The sequence below is a fragment of the Anolis carolinensis genome, chromosome 4 (genome assembly GCF_035594765.1).
Source record: "Anolis carolinensis isolate JA03-04 chromosome 4, rAnoCar3.1.pri, whole genome shotgun sequence".
Classification (NCBI taxonomy): Eukaryota; Metazoa; Chordata; class Lepidosauria; order Squamata; family Dactyloidae; genus Anolis; species Anolis carolinensis.
The window spans coordinates 50,219,013-50,238,925 of NC_085844.1; the positions used below are offsets into that span (position 1 = coordinate 50,219,013).

Here is a 19,913-nt window from a genome sequence, read left to right on the forward strand (position 1 = left end):
TAATTTACTATCTATTCTGCCCTATACTCTTCCTCACTCTGCCTCTTATGCTTGCTTCTTAAATGTTTCTGCTGCCTCCCTCACTTCACCTTGCATCTTCACAATGTGTGCTTCCTCGTTCATTTCTTTTCCCATGCTTGAAAGACAGATTCAATGTGTTTTTGTCCAGAACAGTTTGACGTGACACTGTATGTTTTAGAATTGAATACAGATTTAAGCCCAGTATAGGTCATTGGCAATATCAGCTAAATGATTATGAACATTCTTTTTAATACAAGTAAGAGAATTCCAGAGATTCTTTTTAGTCACTAAATTGATGTGGGTTTTAAAGTTTTGCTATGTATTTACTTTCAGTGCATCAAGGATTAATCAGAGTCTGTTCTAAGCCAATTGCCTTTTCAAAGGTATGTTTATTGGCATTTATGTTTTTTCAATTGGATTAGTCTACTGTAAAACTTGAGTATCAGTTTTTATAATATCAAACTTAATTTTACTTTAGTATGTTAAGCAAGAGATAGGAAAATCTGATAAAATGCGGCAGAATTTATGTTCTTTTGAAGATGTGTAGCTATACTGGTAGATGGTTAGTTTATCAGGAACCTATTAGAGCTTTAAAATGTAGCAGTTTGAGTTTCATCAGTACTTAGTAGCTGCTAGTTACTTCCATTTTCCTATGAAAACCCTAGCTTTTCCTGAAACCGATAGCTTGGTGAGTCTTCATTGATGTGTGATCCACACTTCACTGTAGTAGTTCTTCCATTTTTCTTCTATAAGTAGCTTTGAGAATTTGGCAGTTTCTAGTAAATGAGGTGAATTACTCAATAAAAGAAAGCTGGATAGAGCCAGCATGATGTAATGGTTAGAGTGTTTCACACAGACATTTAAAAGACCAGTATTTTAATCCCCACATGGGCCTGGAAACCCACTGGTGGGTGATCTTGTTGAAGTCAATATTCCTTGCCTCCGAGAAAGGTAAGATTTTACACTCTCTGCCATGAAAAGCCAGTTATAGGCTTTCCTTGGGGTTGCCTTAAGTCAAATTACTTGAAGGCACATGACAAAAAGTTGAATGTTTGCTTATCCTTTGTTGGAAAATGATGCCAGATTCTCAACCTCCCAAATGAAGTTGTAAAGTTTCACAGAGAGTATAGTACCTTTTAACTAGTTCTAAGAACTCTGTAGTATACAGTTAGCCCTCTGTATTCATGGCTTAAAATATTCAGACAAAACATGTATCTCAAAAGCAAAACCTGATTTTGTCAATTTATATAGGGGGTGCCATTTTGCTATGCCATTGTATAAATTCAGTGGTTCTCAACCTGTGGGTTCCCAGATGTTTTGGCCCTCAACTCCCAGAAATCCTGACAGCTGGTAAACTTGCTGGGATATCTGGGAGTTGTAAGCCAAAACACCTGGGGACCCACAGGTTGAGAACCACTGGTATAATGGAACATGAGCATCTACAGATTTTGGTAATTACTATTGTGTTTTCTGGAGAATATGACATATTGTACAGGATTAATAAAAAAAACTTGGAAGAATAGCGGTGCAATATTCTAAAAATACCTAGTTTTAAGTTTCTGCTAATACAGCTGCTGATGTGGTTGTGTGTGCATACACATAGCTATAAAGAGGAAGAGATTGTGTATTGTGTTTTGTGTCTTGTAGGAGTATTCTGGGAAACATATTTCAAGTTCAGAAGAACAACCTGCATCTGGACAAGTTGGAAGTGGGAAATGGAAAGTACCTACATATAAGGACTATCTGGGGCTTTTTCAAAGTTTACTGAGCTGTGACACAATGAAGGTAAACACACTGTTGCTGAGATAGTTACTGAATGAAGTATATGTTTCAGTGATTTGGCTTCTTAGTTAGTGAAACTCGAAATAACTTTATTTCCTTAGCATATATTACCTGTCCATTCTCTGCCCTTAAGTATCCTTCTTGTTCATATTCCGCCTTTTCCTTGGACTGTCCAACCATTGTTCAAGTATGCAAGGGTCTAATCCTTATTTTATTGAAGTGGATTAGAGATAAAGCAGATTCTGTCCCACTATTTTTTAAAATGTATGGGGCTTTTAAAAGACAAATATGGATACAAGGTTTTTATACTGTCCGTTCTCTGAATTGTACCATTCTCTATTAGTTTATGGATACCCTATTCTTTCATCTATTGCTTTCAGAGGATAGTTTTGAATCTAAATTGCAATGTTAGTGTTACTTAAAGGATATTGAAAATATTATTTCTGTTTTTGAGAATGAATTTTTGTTGCCAAACATGAAAACATCATTCCTTTTCTTCATCATTAATTCTGAGAAATTAGCACACTTAATATAGTGCACAATTTAAAACCAGTATTCGGTATCTCAACCATCTAAAATATATATTCTTTTTTGTTCAATGAAGGACTCTCTATTGGCAGATGAGACTTGCCTGATTATAAATTCACCACTACAATCTTTAAATCGTTTGCTGTATGATGAACTCATTAAGTCTGTCTTAAAAATAATTGAGAAGTTAGAGCTTACCGTTCAAAAAGAGAATATTTGTGAACAGAAGGTAAGAGTTTTTAAAGGCTACTTTGTATTATCTTGCATTCAAGTTGTGTTTTCCACATTTTAAAATGGCATTCCTACCATATCATTCATATTTATATTTACTGGCTGTGTTTCTGTACAGCACTGTATTACAATTCAATTCTATGTCAATGAGGCTGGGGCTTCTACAATCTCCTCTATCATCTTTAGTATCATTATGAAAAGGAGATCAGACGCATCCACCTCTTTTATTAGTAGGTAATTATGATTTGTCCATTTTCCTAATTAGGGTAATTAGGCCAATTAACCCAAGATAAAAAGGTATGTTAGAAGGGGCAGGGGGAGACATGGGAATTGCCCACTTTTGAAATAACCTAAACCATGGTTTATTCCCTTAAGGTTATATTTAGTAACATCCATTTTGTGTTAAAGTGGAGCATAACCATAATTTTTATTGGAGTCAGTAGCTCACCTGAATTCGACAACTACATGTTCTGTTTGCATTTTTTCCTCAGGATGGGAATGAAGCTGCCATTGATCTCACTATTCCTTCTTCTGATCCAGCTGCAAACCTTCAGCCAACCAAACCAAAAGACTTCACAGCCTTCATTAACCTTGTTGAATTTTGCAAGTAAGATCCATAATTCATCCTAATATCTTAATGGATTTCCCTCTACGATCAAACGAGCAGCCAAACCTGTGGTCTGGACATTGTATGATCTTGTTAAACAGGAGTGAGCAACTGCAAAAGCATTTGGGGATTGCATTCAAACATCTGGAACTACTTGAGAGTCATTTTGGATATTTTATTAAGAAAAATCTGCCTATTTATAGATGAATTAATATACTGAAGGGAGGAAGGGGGGGAGAGGGAAGGAGGAGGGAATGGGAATGTTAGCAGGGAAGCAAAAGTATTTTAAGCCAGGAGAAATGTGGTAGAGATAAAAAGTCCTCTTATTTCTTTCCTGGATTAAAAGACATAAGAAATTGCACAACACTTGCTTGTCACAACAAGAGGAGTCTTATGTGTATGCCAAGACATGGCAAATATTATTTGCAATTATAGCATTGATAGTCTTTCCACTTTGAGGGCGGGGGGCTTCAGGGGCTTTGGGGAGGGGGTCTTTTTTGGTCTGGTGGACTGTATGTGACCTATCCCTACTGTGGACCAGAGCAGTTGGCATAGTCACAGTGGTAGATTGGCAGAGAAGACACCCTGGGTATTTTGCTTTATTTTGCATTGCTTGCACAACACTTTTTAAGGTAATACTGTATCTCTTGTTTGCTGTTTATCTTTATCCTCCTAGAGAGATCCTCCCAGAGAAGCATGTTGAATATTTTGGACCATGGATTTATTCATTCAGTTATGAGCTGATTATGAGGTCAACACGGTTACCATTTATTAGCGGGTTTTACAAGCTGCTGTCCATAGCAATGAGAATTGCTAAGAAAACGAGGTATTTCGAGGTAAGAACTTGTAGAGAAGTTAAATTTTGGCGATTAGTTAAAGATTGTTATCTGTGCATGTGGAGCCACCGTAGCGCAATGAGTTAATCCCTTGTGAACTGGTGGGCCAATTCTCTCACACTAGAAGCGATTTGCAATATGTTCTCAAGTCACTTTTGACACAATAAAAAAACCGAATGTGCATGCTTTTCTGTTTATATTGAATATAATTAAGACAACTGCTTTGTAATAGTTAATCCTATTTTAGTGTTTGTATGTTTTTTAAGGTTTTAAATGGTATGTTATATTAGTTTTAGAATTGTAAGTGACTTTGGATCCCTTTTTAGAGAAAAAGTAAAACATAAATCATCATTTTAGTACCTACCTTACTTTCGAAGATGTGGGTATTGTATAGGAAATACCTAGCAAGGACAGTCACTGATGAAGCCCTTGATCAGGCAGATTGGTTCTTTAGTCTAAGGATTACTGGTTGTTTAAAAAAAGGTTTAAATTACAGTAGAGTCTCACTTATCCAACATAAACGGGCCGGCAGAACGTTGGATAAGCAATTATGTTGGATAATAAGGAGGGATTAAGGAAAAGCCTATTAAACATCAAATTAGGTTATGATTTTACAAATTAAGCACCAAACATCATGTTATACAACAAATTTGACAGAAAAAGTAGTTCAATACGCAATAATGCTATGTAGTAATTACTGTATTTACGAATTTAGCACCAAAATATCATGATGAATTGAAAACATTGACTACAAAAATGTGTTGGATAATCCAGAATGTTGGGTAAGTGAGACTCTACTGTAATTGGGAAGATCTGTCTCTTATTGCTAGTGCTAGACAACCATATATTGAAGCAATTTAATTTTAAAGCAGTCTTCAAATAGAGCTGTGTTAATTACATCACAGAAATGTTTGCGTCCTATAGATATTTATTGGTGAGTGCATGTTGTTCTCTTAGAATAGCCCAAAGACTGTTATTTTTTAAAAACGAAAACGTTTACTGTCTCATTATCCTGGCAGAGGCCAAAAGGGAGCGCTAGACAGAGAAAGATAGTCCATTTAAAATGGGGGGAATTAAAGGAGGAAACCATTTATCCCATTTCCGCTGGTTATTCCCTCCGGCCCCCCTCCCTTTCCCATGTCATAAGCAAGGGTTGTTTCCATAATGGCGACATGGTTCGGCAGAATAACAGGAAAATAGGGAAAAATAGTTTTACTCCTTCAAATCTCCTGTCCCCCGTAAAATGCACTATCCTTCTCTGTCTAGCGCCCCCTTTTGGCATCCGTCTAGATAAAGGAACAGTACCAAAACAAATACTAAGACAAGCATATTTTTTAAAAGTCCTATACAATTCCGTATTTATTTTTTCTTTGCTAGGGAGTTGGTCCAAAGAGTATTAAAAAATATCCTGAAGATCCAGAGAAAAGTTCCTGTTTTGCATTATTTGCCAAGTTTGGAAAAGAGGTAATCAGTTTTTTAATACTCCTGCTTTAAAATATGTGTTACTGTATTTGGGGTTTTGTTATACCACATATCATTGAAATATAATCTTTCTCTGTACTTAAAGCATACACTTTGCACCAGGTTAACTCAGAAATGGAATGGTTCTTCTTACTCAGAAATGTGTCCAAGGATCTTTGTGGAAAATTGTAGAAAAACCTGTTTAAGAGGACAGCTTTATCTACTTCATTCTGAAAAAAAATCTTTTCTTTATTTATCCAGTATTAAACCTATTTGTATAGTGATCTGAACTTCAGGTACTCCCAGTACAATTTATTTTAAGACTCTATTCTTTTCCTCAGGTTACAGCAAAAATGAAGCAGTACAAAGATGAGCTCTTAGCTTCTTGTTTGACTTTTGTGCTCTCTTTACCACATGATATTATTATGCTGGATATTAAAGCATATATTCCTGCTTTGCAGGTAGGTCAGTATATTGAATGATTTGCATAGCTTTTTCCCTAGTTCAACTCTGTGCAATCATCTTTCAGATTAAGCAAGATGTGTTTTTGATTCAGTAAGATTTACAATATAATGGCACGTATAAGATAGCACATTCATTCTCTTGCATTATCATATCAATGAGTGAACTAGCTGATAAATCCTAAATGTGAATGATAATTTTGTAGATTTGTAATGGGTGATTTTGTAGTTCGATTTTGAATTTTTTATTTCCTTATATGCTGATTGCTACAACTGACCTATATCATTTCAAGAACAGGTCTTCTAAAACTGAAATGTAGTACATATTTTTCAGTCTTGTTTGGTGAAATAATTCTATAAAACCTCAACACTATTTCAACACTACCTCTCTTTTTTTGCTACTTACACAGAATGCTTTTAAATTGGGACTTAGCCACACTCCAATAGCTGATGTGGCACTGGATGCACTGGCGGATTGGTCAGCCCATATTCCCAGATACGCAATCCAGCCTTACTACAAGGACATCTTGCCTTATCTTGATGGTTATTTGAAAACCTCTACATCAATAGGTTTGTACTGTTTGTTAACTTTCCATAGATTTTTGACTAAATCTATTGTTACCTAGTTCTATTTATAGATATTTATGGGATTTTTTAACACTTTGTGTTCTGATATAATTTCCCATTCCGTAATACCATCAAAAACTTCTGATAGGACTTGGAGGCACTTTTTTAAAGTGGCTCCATTCCTGTCTGGAGAGACTCTTGTTTGAACTCCTGGTTGTTGACCTGTGGGGTCCTTTGGGAGTCTGTTTTGTCCCCTATGCTGTTTAACATCTGCATGAAACCCCTGAGAGAGGTCATCCAGTGTCACTAAATACAGTGCAGGGTCACTATATACAGATTATGCCTTTTCACCTAAAGCCAAAGAAGCTGTCCTGACCTAAAACAGTGTCTGTCATCAGTAATAGACTGGATGCGGGCAAACAAATTGAAACTTAATCCAGACAAGACAATCTTGTCAATCTAATTTAATTAATTGTCAGTCATTAATTGTCAGACATGTTTAATTCTGTTTCAGTATCCTTTAAGAGAGAAAAAGTGGGATATAAATAAATCAAATAATAATCCCTAATCCTAGCTGTTAAGGACAAATGAACCATTGGTAGTTATCCTTCTGGATTGAACAACCCCCAAAGTGATAGTAGCTAGCTTTGTATGTTGCAGGGCTAGCTGAAACTTGGTGTACAGATCTCTGACAGACCTTTTGTTATGGTGATTACTAAAACATCTTGATGGTTACATGGAATCTTTTAAAATACAGTCACTTTCAGAAACAAATGTTCGAACACTAATAAACCATTTCTTGTAATCTAGATGAAAGTCAGAATAATTGGGAAGTGAAAAAACTTTCTCAGGCAATCCAGAAGGGACGTAACAAAGTAGTAATACAGCATCTGAAGAAAGCAAAGACGAATGCATTGGTAAAGTTTCCCCCTGCCCTTGTAAAATGTCATCCTTTCAATACAAAGACATGATCTTCTTTAGATATGCTTTCTTTGTTTCCACTTTTATGCATTATTTTATGCATTTGTATCCACTTTTATGCATTATTTAAATGATCTATGAGTGGTAGTTTCATGTTGGGTTTTGTTATGTTACATTCTGCACTTTGAGTATGCTGAGGAGGTATTTGCCCCACAATTCCTTTTCCTTATTTTATAGGAAACAGTTCAGGACTAAGTCCTGACAGGGCACATAACTGTGTATGTGAAAAGTTTAAAATTACAGTCTTCTGCATCCATAGATTGAATCATCCACAGGTTGAAAATTCCTCCCACCCACCCCCCCAAAAATCCAAAATACAAGTCTTGATTTTGCCATTTTATCAATTTTATGCCTGGTATCTGGGGGAGGGAGGAGGGGGGTGTCCTGTAATCAAACTCCAGCTAATGCCAAATAAGGAAAAGGAATCCTAACATAAAGTCACATTTAGAAATAGTGGGGAATAATAATTATCTAAAATCTGGTGAAATGCAAGTACAGTAGAGTCTCGGTTAATTGAGCCCTGGTTAACCGAGCCTGTATATTATCCGAGCTCTCCAACGAAGGGAGCTCAAGGGGAGCGGGAGAGGGAGGGGCCTGGTCAAGGGAGATCTGGGGCGCATGGGGCATTTCTCTGAGAGACAGGCCTTTGCTCCAGCAAGGGCCTGTTCCTGAGACGAAGAGCGTGCCGCGGGTTTTCCTTGGCCAGGCCCTCGCTGGAGGAAAGTTTTTCCTCCAGTGAGGGTCTGGCCGAGGGAGATCCGGGGAGACGTCCCTCAGGACCACTCGCCGCTTGGGAAGCGCCCGTGAATGTTGCTAGGCAGCACTCACGGGCACTTCCCTAAACTGGATTGCCGGGAGGGATAATAGGGCCTCTCGGCAATCCGAGGAATTTGGTTATCCGAGATTGGGCCTGCCCCATTATCTCGGATAACCGAGATTCTACTGTAGTAGTTGGTGAAACAAGTTAATGATTTCTGGGCAAAGGGGAACTATATTTGTTTGCTTGGGTGAAAAAGAACCAAAGTCTTACAGCAAATTAAAGACTAAAGTTGTACTTGGTGTAAAATGTCATGGCCAGAAAAACAGTTCATCGGGTAAATATTCTAATTATACATGAATAGCTAAAAATAGCTAAATAGCTAAAATATGCTTCTCCTCTAGTTCAGCAGAACTTAGCCCCAACCATAACTGTATATCTACCAGGACTACTATATATAAAATACTAAATGTTAGAATTCTATATTGGTGTAGGTAGCAGCATGCAGTACATCACTGGGAGTCTGGCAGAAACAGAGTTTTTAAAAAGCACTCTACATATAACAAAATATATCATAAAAATTAAACAGATTTGGGTTTTTTGCAAATTCTAGTTTTGTAGAATCCCTAATTTCCCTGTCCTTCAAAAAAAACTGGCTTTGTACACACAGTGCTGTAAAATCAAAGGCAAATATGTATAGACTTTCTTTTCTTTGTATAGGAAGAGGATCTTTCACTAGAAAAAGTAAGAACCAGAGTTGTACGCCTTCTTGGATCTCTTGGAGGGCAAATAAATCGGAATTTGCTTACAGGTAAGTGGTAAGAGATGTTGAAATAATTAATGCTGATCTGACTTTTCAACCAGGCAGTTTGTTTTACATATGCCATTTTTGTTCTTTAGGAATCACAAAAGAGGGGCTTGGCCAAAACCAAAGTGACTCACTCTTTCCCCCTTTGTTAGAGGATATATGTGTGATGATGGTAGCTAGATGGAAACTTCGTTTCTGAGTAGTGACTTTAGCCATTATTCTTGTGGAGTTATATCAATGAAACTATGAGTTAGAATAGGCCATCCATTTTGGTCATTGACCATTTCACCATCATATACTTCATAGATGCAGTTGATAAGATTGTTTTTGAACAGTTGTACAAACACTAGGTACATGACAACATTTCATGTTTATGCATCATAGAAATTTGTGTGAGCCCATTCATACATATCAGATCTTAAGCTGAAACTAGTTCTATGTGACCTTCAACTGCATCACTACTGCTTTTTCAGTGAGTGTGATCTGCACTGTTTCTTTACTTCTGTTGTTTATTTAATAACAGAGACTGTAGTCCTATCCTTGGAAGTATTTTGAAAAAAATTGAGTGAAGGTGATTAGTATCAAGTTGATGTATTTTGAAAGTCTGAGTAAATATTCTTAGGATTTTAAAGTAATTGGATGTGGCCTTATTTGTTCATTGGTAACTACTTTTAATTTAATTTTTCTCATTTTAGAGTAATGTACATTTTTAAAAAGTTAAACCTTTTGACCAGGACTTCATAAAAACATAGCTTGTGCTTTCTGTTCTTATGCCATTTTGCTTCAGTATTTGAGTCTCACCTAAGTTCTGCAATTTAATATTATAATTGTGCATTTGGTTTCCCAGTAGAAATACCACAAAATTTCTGCTCAGAAATGTGTTTCTCCCCTCCCCGCCCCCGCCTCCCAAACTTATATAAAAAAACAAGACATGTCTAAAATCTAATTTATGGTAGCAAAGATCGAGGTAATCATTATAAAACAAAATTGACCGGAAGTTAATATCTCCTATTGAGTGTCAACTGGAAGTATGGTCACTGTGTGAAAGTAACCTATTAAAGTAACCACTAGTTCAACTGGAAACAATGTATCTCAAGCTCTTGACCCAGTTCTCCCTCATGAAAATTAACTCCATGTGATTTTGTGGGCTCATCTTTTTATCCTCCTCAATTAATATAATCACCTGCATTTCAGAATTCATGCCTAAAGTCTTGTTCTGCAGTTCTTCCATTCTAAAGAGGAGGCACATATCTGTTTCATTTCATCATGGTTTACTGCTTGCTATTTATCTTGAGCCACCTGTTACAAATAGATTGTAATTTTTAGCATACTGTAGATGATGTGGAGCCCCAAATGGATACAGTCTTGTAAGGAACTAATCCATACTCAACCTTCAGTGCTCTTTAAAGTCCATTTGTAATTAGAACCATTAGCTTTTTCAAGACCTATCTGCACTGAGTAAGAATACAAGTTGTGTTCACCACAAAGATCCTTGGTTGTGTAGGATCAGGCACTTTGCCCCACTTTGTTTGCTCTGACCTTAACTTATGGAAAACATTTTAAACCATCCTGATAAGCACAGCAATATTATGGCAGGAATGTTCTATTATTGAAGAGGGCACTTCTTTATAGATTTGGGATGTTGTTGGACTGCAATTTTCCATCATCTCTCTTCGTTAGCTTTGGTGACTAACATATGAGAAATACAGTTCCAGCCTCCAACTGGGCTGCTCTTCAGCAGATGATATCAATTCAACTGTAGTCTAAACTGAAGATCTACCACTTTTACTCAATAGTCATTATATGACTTCCCCTTTTTGAGCTCAACCCATACAGGCAGATGGTTCCCATGTCGCTCCCCCTCATGGTGAGTGCCAATGTTATCTTCTGCTTTGTGATTGCCAGTAAGCCTTTGTTGTTTTGTGTAATTGTACAGCTCTTTAACTAAGCAGCTCTATCAAACCTATATCTAATAAATTTGAATGTGTCACCAAGATTGAAAAGTCTTTTTTTGTTGCTTTAATGTGATTCTTTTGTGTTTGCACACTCTTTTTCAAATAAATAGCTTCTTCTGCAGAGGAAAAGATGAAAAAATATGTATCTTGGGACACAGAGAAACGACTGAGTTTTGCAGTTCCATTTGCTGATATGAAACCTGTTATCTACCTGGACTTATTCTTGCCTCGTGTCACTGAACTGGCTCTTTCTGCTAGTGACAGGCAGACAAAGGTATTTCAATTACTGTGGCTTTCTATTATCTGCTTTGAACTGGATTATCTTGAGTCCACACTGCCAGATAATTCACTTCAGTGTACATTTTATACAGCTGTGTAGAAGGGGCCTCATATAATCCAGTTCTAAGCAGATAATATAAGATTATAAATATACAATAGAGTCTCACTTATGCAACATAGACAGGCCGGCAGAACGTTGGATAAGTGAATATGTTGGATAATAAGAAGTGATTCAGGAAAAGCCGATTAAACATCAAATTAGGTAATGATTATACAAATTAAGCACCAAACATCATGTTATACAACAAATTTGACAGAAAAAGTAGTTCAGTACTCAGTAATGCTATGTTGTAATTACTGTATTTACAAATTTACCACCAAAATATCACAATGAATTTAAAACATTGACTACAAAAACATTGACTACTAAAAGGCAGACTGCGTTGGATAATCCAGATCACTGGATAAGTGGATGTTGGATCAGTGAGATTCTACTGTAATATGAAATAATTACTGTGGTAATCCAGTCCAACCCAATTCTGCCATGGAGGACACAATCCAAGCACACCCAACAGATGGCCACCCAGCCTCTCAATAATAATATTAAGAAGAATAAGAATATCATACAATCATAAGGTTAGGAGACACCCCTAAGGATCATCCAGTTCAACTTCCTTCTACCATGCAGGACGACACAAACCAAGCACTCCTGACAGATGGCCATCCAAGATCTGCACAGTAATAATACAAATCGAATCAGACAGTTAAGAGAGACCCCTAAAGGCCATCCAGTCCAACCCAACTCTGCTATTGGACAATACAATCCAAGCACTCCCAACAGATGGCCAGCCAGCCTCTCAATTATAATAAGAATATCATACAATCCTAAGGTTAGCAGATACCCCTAAGGATCATCCAGTTCAACTTATATCATGCAGGAGGACACAATCGAACCACTCCTGACAGATAGCCATCCAATATCTGCACAATAATAATACACATCGAATCATAGCATCAGACAGTTAGGAGACACCCCTAAAGGCCATCCAGTCCAACCCAATTCTGCCATGCAGGACACAATCCAAGCACTCCCAACAGATGGCCACCCAGCCTCTCAATACTACTACTAATAATAATAACAACATCATACAATTCTAAGGTTTGTAGTGACCCCTAAGGATCATCCAGATCAACTTCCTTCTACCATGCAGGAGGACACAATCCAAGCACTCCTGACAGATGGCCATCTAGCCTCTACATGATGATGATGATGATGATGATGATAATAGAAGCATAGAATCCAAGGGTTTGGAGAGACCCTTAAGGGCCATCCAGCCCAACCCTTTCTACTATGCAGCAGGACACAATCCAAGCATTCACAACACATGGACAACGTATAAATGCTATACAATACTACACATAGATATAAATCTCCTCTACCCTCACCACTTTCACAGTACACAAACAACCAAATGCATACTAAACATAAAGACAACCATACAACAGACATTCAATACCACCACTACCTCAACAAGTTCTCACCAACACCACCAGACAACGCCACAGCAACGCGTGGCTGGGCACAGCTAGTGTTTTTATAAAGTGCACTAAAAAAAGTTTGAATAATAGTCATGAAGGGGAAACAGGCTCTCCAAATGTTTTGGCCAGAGTTTGAGAGGCTATACAGTAGAGTCTCACATCCAATATAAACGGGCCGGCAGAACGTTGGATAAGCGAATATGTTGGATAATAAGGAGGCATTAAGGAAAAGCCTATTAAACATCAAATTAGGTTATGATTTTACAAATTAAGCACCAAAACTTCATGTTATACAACAAATTTGACAGAAAAAGTAGTTCAATACGCAGTAATACTATGTAGTAATTACTGTATTTACGAATTTAGCACCAAAATATCATGATACATTGAAAACATTGACTACAAAAATGCGTTGGATAATCCAGAACGTTGGATAAGTGAGTGTTGGATAACTGAGACTCTACTGTATTTTAAAAGCAATTTATTTGTTTATTCACTATATTTATACCCCGCCCTTCTCACCTCAAAGGGGACTCAATTGCTTACAAGTTATCATTAAAGTTATTATATTGGGCATTTAGTTGCTATTTCTAGTATCGTTTTAATTAAATGAGTAATTAACAATGTGACATAGTATATTTTAATAGACCAAGCAAAGAGACTCACTAGACATTGCATTTTTTTTATCTTTAGTGCAGTTTTAGTTTATAGTCAATATTTAAAGAAGCTCACTTTGAAGCTGCTGCCTAGACCAAAAATGCATTCCAGTAGTCGTGTAGTTAAAAAAAAAAAAAACCTTTAATGTAGAATTGTGAAGTATAATCTGAGCAAATTTTTGAATTGTGGGCAGGGAAATGTACAAAAATTATTCAGGGAAATGGAAACAAATACTGAGTGCCAAATCTGGAGTCCCTTCACAAGAGATGTAAAGTCTTCTCATTAAGCTATAGGTATAGTTATACCTCTGAAATTTGGCAAAGGGATTAATTTCAGATGAAATTACAATATAACTAATTACAGGGCAGGACTTCAACCCCTATTAACCCCGTCCAGTATAGCCAATGGAAAAGGATTGTGATAGCTTTAGTATAACATGTTTGCAATACCAAAGGCTTCCCCCTGCCTGACTTCCAAGTTAAGCATCCCAGATTATCCTCTGTTTCTGTGTGTTTTCAATGACAATTACAGTAAAAGGGATACTTGGTATCGCTTAAACTCCAATTTATCTAAAGGTTTGGAGAGATGCACAGCACCCTCAAGATCATTGAGATTTTAAATGATTTCCAAACAATGAAAACTCACAAAAATGCAATATTTCTTTTGATTTTATTCAGTAATTAAGAGTTTAATGTCATTTTTCTTTAAAGTATTGTAGTTATATGTTTTTAGAAACATTTTACTTAGTACTTCACTGTAATTGGGAATATAATTTAAACATGGATTAATCAAGTGGTTTTTTTTCCAATCAAAAGTCATTGTGCTTTAGTGGCTTAATTTGCTCACAAGAAATTAGACATTCTCCCAGAAAGTGTTCATTTTTTTTGTGTAAATGAATATAGAACTAAAATGTTTTATTTTTTTCCAGGTTGCAGCTTGTGAACTTTTGCATAGCATCATTATATATATGTTGGGAAAAGCTTCTCAAATGCCTGAAGGACAAACGATTTCTCCGCCCATGTCTCAGTTACATAAGCATATATTTCCAGTACTGCTTCGACTTGCCTGTGATGTTGACCAGGTAAGTAAATCTATGTTGGCCCAAAAATTATGTTGCATAAAATCAACTGTAGATGTTCTACTTATAAAATATTTTTCAAAGATTTTTGCAGTGCTTTTTGATATCGGTAATTGATTTTGTTTAGTTTTTTTTCCCAACAGTGTGGGGAGGGACGGTCTTGTTCCTCCTCTATGCTTTACAGGTAAGGCATGTTACATATCAGTCAACCTTTCTGCTTCAGGTGGAGACCTGGTCCCACCTTTTCCCAGTTACATCTTGCCTACTCTTGAAACAGGATAGGATTGACCAATTTTGGGTCTTTACAATAAAAGTTGTAAGCATCATAGTATTTTATTTCGATTTGCCACTCTAAAGGTAACGGTGGAATGGCAAGCATACCCAACTCTGATCCTTCTTCAGATGATTACTGCATCAGTTGTGCCTTGAGGATAAGGAGAGAAAACAGATTGAGAAGCCTCCTCAGAAGTGGGGGCAAATCAGTCCCAGGTTGTGCCTTTGTGACAGTTGAGTAACATATTGCAGAGTGAGGTGGACTACACAAAAGCTTTTGCAGACACCGCTCCTGCTATGCAGGTGAATGTAGGGAATTGGTGAGGTATTCCTACATTGTTGGCTAACAGAGGTGCTCAAAGAAGTGATGCCTATTCAGATTTTTGAGAACACTTGAAACGTCAGCTGATAGTGCTATTTCTGCCGTTCTGTATATGACATCTTCCTTGTTAGAGATCTGGAGAGCTGGTAGCTGGACTTCTCTTGTATTTTAGACACTCCAGGAGTGTTAAAATTATTTCAACAGATAAGCATGTTCTGCAGCAGGTTGTGACTAAGGGCATGGTAACCACTTGCGTGGGTCCTATGCCATAAGAAAATGGTTGACCCCTTGCATGGGTCCTGTGCCATGCAGGCATGGTGAACCCTTGAGTGGGTCCTAGTTTGATGCGGTCCTGCCTCACAGTTCTGAAAAGAACATTGGTACTGACCAAGACGCTCCCCTTTCAACAATGATGGAGCAGGAATCCTTTCCACCCTACTTAGAATATACATGTGGCTCCGCTCTGCTCCATTTCCTTTTGTTACTCAACATATGTTTTTATGTGTTCTATACCTTGGAGCTGTGGGAACTGAGAAGAATAAACCACAATATTATATGCTTACAAAATAATAATCATCTGTTCAGATAATATGTTGTTTACCCTCTAATTGGAGGGAGTAATTGTACATCATATACCAAAATGCTCAAGATGAAGGTGTGCTCTATGACATATAAAATATGTCTTGAAATTGATATTTCTTCATGCCTATCTGGCCCCTGATTTTTTCTGAACAATTAATGAATCAAAAAGTGCTGGAAGGAATAAACTTTAGGCTTCAAAGAGATGCATGGCCCTTTTGAATTCCTGAGCATGCACAGGGACAAAATAAGTTATATATTTGCACATAAAACCTAAATAATTCATACAGTAAAATGCATTTCATTTCAATCCTCATAAAGGCATTTGTGGAAATTTAGCAACGTGTTGGCTGTTACTACAACAAAGCAAACTATAAAATGATGAGCCAGATAAATGAAATACCTTTTGAAGTTACATTCTTATTTAACCAACGGTCTTCTTTACATTACCAGAATGCAGATACAAATATGGCTACATTGTAGTTAGTTAGTATCAAGGGGGGGAAAACTTACTTTGTTTCCCACATTCACATGAGCTGAATGTTTGTGTATAGGATGTTCGAAAATGGAAGAAGGTGCAGAGTTCATAAATGTGTGTGCACTCTATTAGGAGAATGACTGCGGAATCATTTTGAGTAAAGCCACATGAAGTTTTTTTGTGGGCACTTACAACTTTCTGTTCTTTGCCGTTTTGTGCTGATGGTTTCCATTTCTAAATGTAAGAGGTTCCTAAACCAAATTTATGCTTAACTCTTCACAAATGTAGAAGGAGAATGACAGAAGGCCTGCATATATGATCTAGAACAACTACTTACTTGAGTCTATTGCATCATCAAATCTAATGCGCACCTCAGTTTTCAAAACCCTGAAACCAAAAAGGTTTTTGCTCACAAATATATTGCACATCAGCAAAAGGTGCACTCCTTGTATTATGCCCATTACAGTTGCTGTCTGCTTAGACCTCCTTCTTAGAACACCAAATGCCTCATCAAACTACAATACATTTCTTAAGATGTATTGTGTCAAGGTTTTTTGCTATGAGAAGAAGAATTCACGGTATATAATTAAGTCATTGTAACTCTCGGAATTCAGTCTCTTCAGCCTGCATTGCAGGGAGAAGCCTAGTGAGATTAGGATAGCAGGTAATGAAAATAAACCGTGTGATCTAAAGCACTGGGCAAACATAATTTAGTGCCATTTCACTTTTTCTTTTTAGGTTACAAGGCAGTTGTATGGGACTTTAGTTATGGAGTTAATTCACTGGTTCACAAACAACAAGAAGTTTGAAAGTCAGGATACAGTGACGTTACTAGAAGCAATTTTGGTAAGTGATTGGTACATGAGAGAAATTTTAGCTGTTTAAGCAAAATTATAAATACCTAATCTCCCCCTTTAACGTGTTTGTGATGACAATTTTTATTTTCCTTGCCATACGTGATTTTCTTCCAGTTTAAAAAATTACTGTAATAACTCAATTATAGAATACTTTTATAGTGAACAAAATATGTTCTGTTCTCAATTTTAGAATGGAATAGTGGACCCTGTAGACAGCACTTTGAGGGACTTCTGTGGTCAGTGTGTCCGTGAATTTTTGAAGTGGTCTATTAAACAGACTACACCGCAACAGCAGGAGAAAAGTCCAGTGAATACCAAGTCTCTTTTCAAGAGATTGTACAGCCTTGCTCTCCATCCCAATGCTTTCAAGCGGTTAGGAGCAGCACTTGCCTTTAATAACATCTACAGAGAATTTAGGTGAGCAGGAAATTTTGTATTACCTATAGGACGGGTATGGGGGAAGGGGGTTAGTAATATCTACAAAATATCATTGCTTTGAAAAATTTTGTACAGACATTAACAACTGCTCTTTCTGGGTTGATGATACACGAGGGATTTCACTTTAAAGTTCTTTCTCTGAGGATATAAAATTGTCACAAGGAATTGTGTGGGACTGATTTGTGCTGGAGGGGTAATATCTGTTGCTGTTCTATGAATTATATTTAGCTTGTTAGACTTGAGACTTTGTCTCCTCTGTATGCAAAGGAATAATGTAGCACGTTTAGAGACTTAATTATGGGCACCATAAACGTAACTAGCCCTAGCCACTATAAGAAAGGAGACAGCCTCCAAGAAGATGCTTTCTCAATTTCCCACTAAAGAAGTGTGAGCTTAGTGTGACAGGCAGAAAGCCCTCCTAAAGATATCAAAACAAGGGCATGCTTATTTGGTAGAATAAGTTCTTGAGGTCTTTGTAGTCCATAACCAGCACTCATGGTATTTGCTGTGATTTAATGTGATATAATCTGTAGAGGAATAAGATAATCATTTTTGCAGACATTCCTGGTTTTATATTGTTTTTTCCTTGACTTATGAACTTTATTTCAGTTGACATGAAAAATGTATTTTCTCATTCTATGCTTTAAATATTATTTTGTTGTTTTGGCTTACAAATAATAGTGTAATAATGTAATTCTCTCCTTGTTTCATAGGGAGGAGAGTGCTCTTGTGGACCAGTTTGTGTTTGAAGCACTGGTTGTGTATTTGGAAAGTCTGGCTTTGACCCATGGAGATGAAAAATCATTAGGTGTGTACATAGAATTTCAAAATTTTGTTGGATAAAGCTTTTCTTTAATGCATCAAGTTTAAAGATTGAACAATTGCCATGTTCTCTTAAATGCATCAGCTTGGAAAACAATGTAAATATTTCCATAATAATGAAAACATACAATATACAAATATACAGACAGATACATTGGAAAGAAGTCTTTTAACTCTCTCAAGAGCAGGTTCCAGTACCTTTTCTTTTTTTAAATGGGTTTAACATATTTATTTTGGCTTTTTAATTCTTATCAAATTGTTTGTAGGGAATATTTCTACAATGTTTAGAGCCATTTTTATTACTGTCTAGAAATATCCCTGATTTTTTATGTATTTAATTTAAACAGTTACAATATGAATATTTTCATTTCTACACAGGCACAACCCAACAATGTTGTGATGCTATTGACCACCTGAAGCGTATAATTAAGCATAAAGCATCTATCCTTAACAAAGAAAGTAATCGGAGGTTACCCCGGTGAGTAATCTTTTTTTTTCTGTTTATAAGAACATGTTTGTAGTAGTGGAGCAACTGCACAACACTTTTAAAATAAAATAACTTATCTAGCTGGGGCAGCAATAGGAGTTAACTGATTAAATGTGTGACTTCTCCTTGGTAAGAATAGTCTTTTGTCTATCCAATATGACCTCCATATATATGTCCAATATGACATTTAGGCTGAAAATATTTCACTGTTTTGTAAAATAGCACAATTTGATGGTTAAAATGAAGTTTGAGTTTCAAGAATTTTCCTTTTTTTTTTGTTCTTCAGCTTTTCTTGCAGCCATGATGGTAGTTTCTGCCTTATGTAAATCTAATGATACAGAAAATGAACATTTTGTTTTAATATGAACAAATACTGTACTTGCATCATACCTTTGGCAGCCAAAAAATAAGTTTGCAGCCATTGCAGTTCCTTTTAGCTATCAAAAACCTGAAAATTCTGCTTGATCTGCGATAGTGTTTGGGAAAGGGTGATTACATTACAGCCTATACCACACTTTTGTTTATGTTAGGGAAACCTTTACATTTTGATGATGATGATGATGATGATGATGATGATGATGATGATGATGATGATAAATTTATTACCTGCGATAAAACACTATTAAAAACATACAACAAGGTACACAGAGTTAAAATATGAGTTAAAATTCACTAATGAAATGCAGATGAAAATTCTTAAAATTAACCAGGTAGCCCTGCCGGAAGAGATAGGTCTTCAGTTGTGTTTTAAATTTAGTACTGTTTTTAAAGGTATAGCATAAATTCTGACTATCACATTCATATAATTAAATTAGATAACTTATGGTTGGAGGCATTACTTTCATATTCAAGGTAAGTAGAGTGCTACTAATTCTGGTTTGAGTTAATAACGTCAAGCTTTTTTTTTGTTACATTCATATAGAGGATTTCCATCTACATCAATATCTTTAGTGGATGTAGTCATGTGGCTTTTAACACAATGTGGACGACCCCAAACTGAGTGCCGGCATAAGGTCATGGAGCTTTTCTTTGAATTTGTTCCATTATTGCCAGGTTTGTATATTGCAACATATTAGTCTGCTGCATGTGTATCTTAGTGATGGAAATAT

General features: G+C 36.5%; 1 protein-coding gene across 1 annotated transcript in view; it reads left to right on the forward strand.

The window, feature by feature from the left end:
- Positions 1–19,913, forward strand: part of prkdc (protein kinase, DNA-activated, catalytic subunit) — a 110,478-nt gene that overhangs the window by 23,024 nt on the left and 67,541 nt on the right. The window contains exons 14-30 of the mRNA XM_062979346.1: positions 355–404; positions 1,669–1,806; positions 2,408–2,560; positions 3,054–3,169; positions 3,846–4,005; positions 5,383–5,469; positions 5,808–5,927; positions 6,338–6,497; positions 7,305–7,411; positions 8,953–9,043; positions 11,106–11,269; positions 14,399–14,551; positions 16,939–17,046; positions 17,248–17,474; positions 18,209–18,303; positions 18,696–18,795; positions 19,727–19,857. Of these exons, the coding sequence (XP_062835416.1) occupies positions 355–404; positions 1,669–1,806; positions 2,408–2,560; positions 3,054–3,169; positions 3,846–4,005; positions 5,383–5,469; positions 5,808–5,927; positions 6,338–6,497; positions 7,305–7,411; positions 8,953–9,043; positions 11,106–11,269; positions 14,399–14,551; positions 16,939–17,046; positions 17,248–17,474; positions 18,209–18,303; positions 18,696–18,795; positions 19,727–19,857 (2,160 nt within the window). The remainder of the gene's footprint in view (positions 1–354; positions 405–1,668; positions 1,807–2,407; positions 2,561–3,053; positions 3,170–3,845; positions 4,006–5,382; positions 5,470–5,807; positions 5,928–6,337; positions 6,498–7,304; positions 7,412–8,952; positions 9,044–11,105; positions 11,270–14,398; positions 14,552–16,938; positions 17,047–17,247; positions 17,475–18,208; positions 18,304–18,695; positions 18,796–19,726; positions 19,858–19,913) is intronic.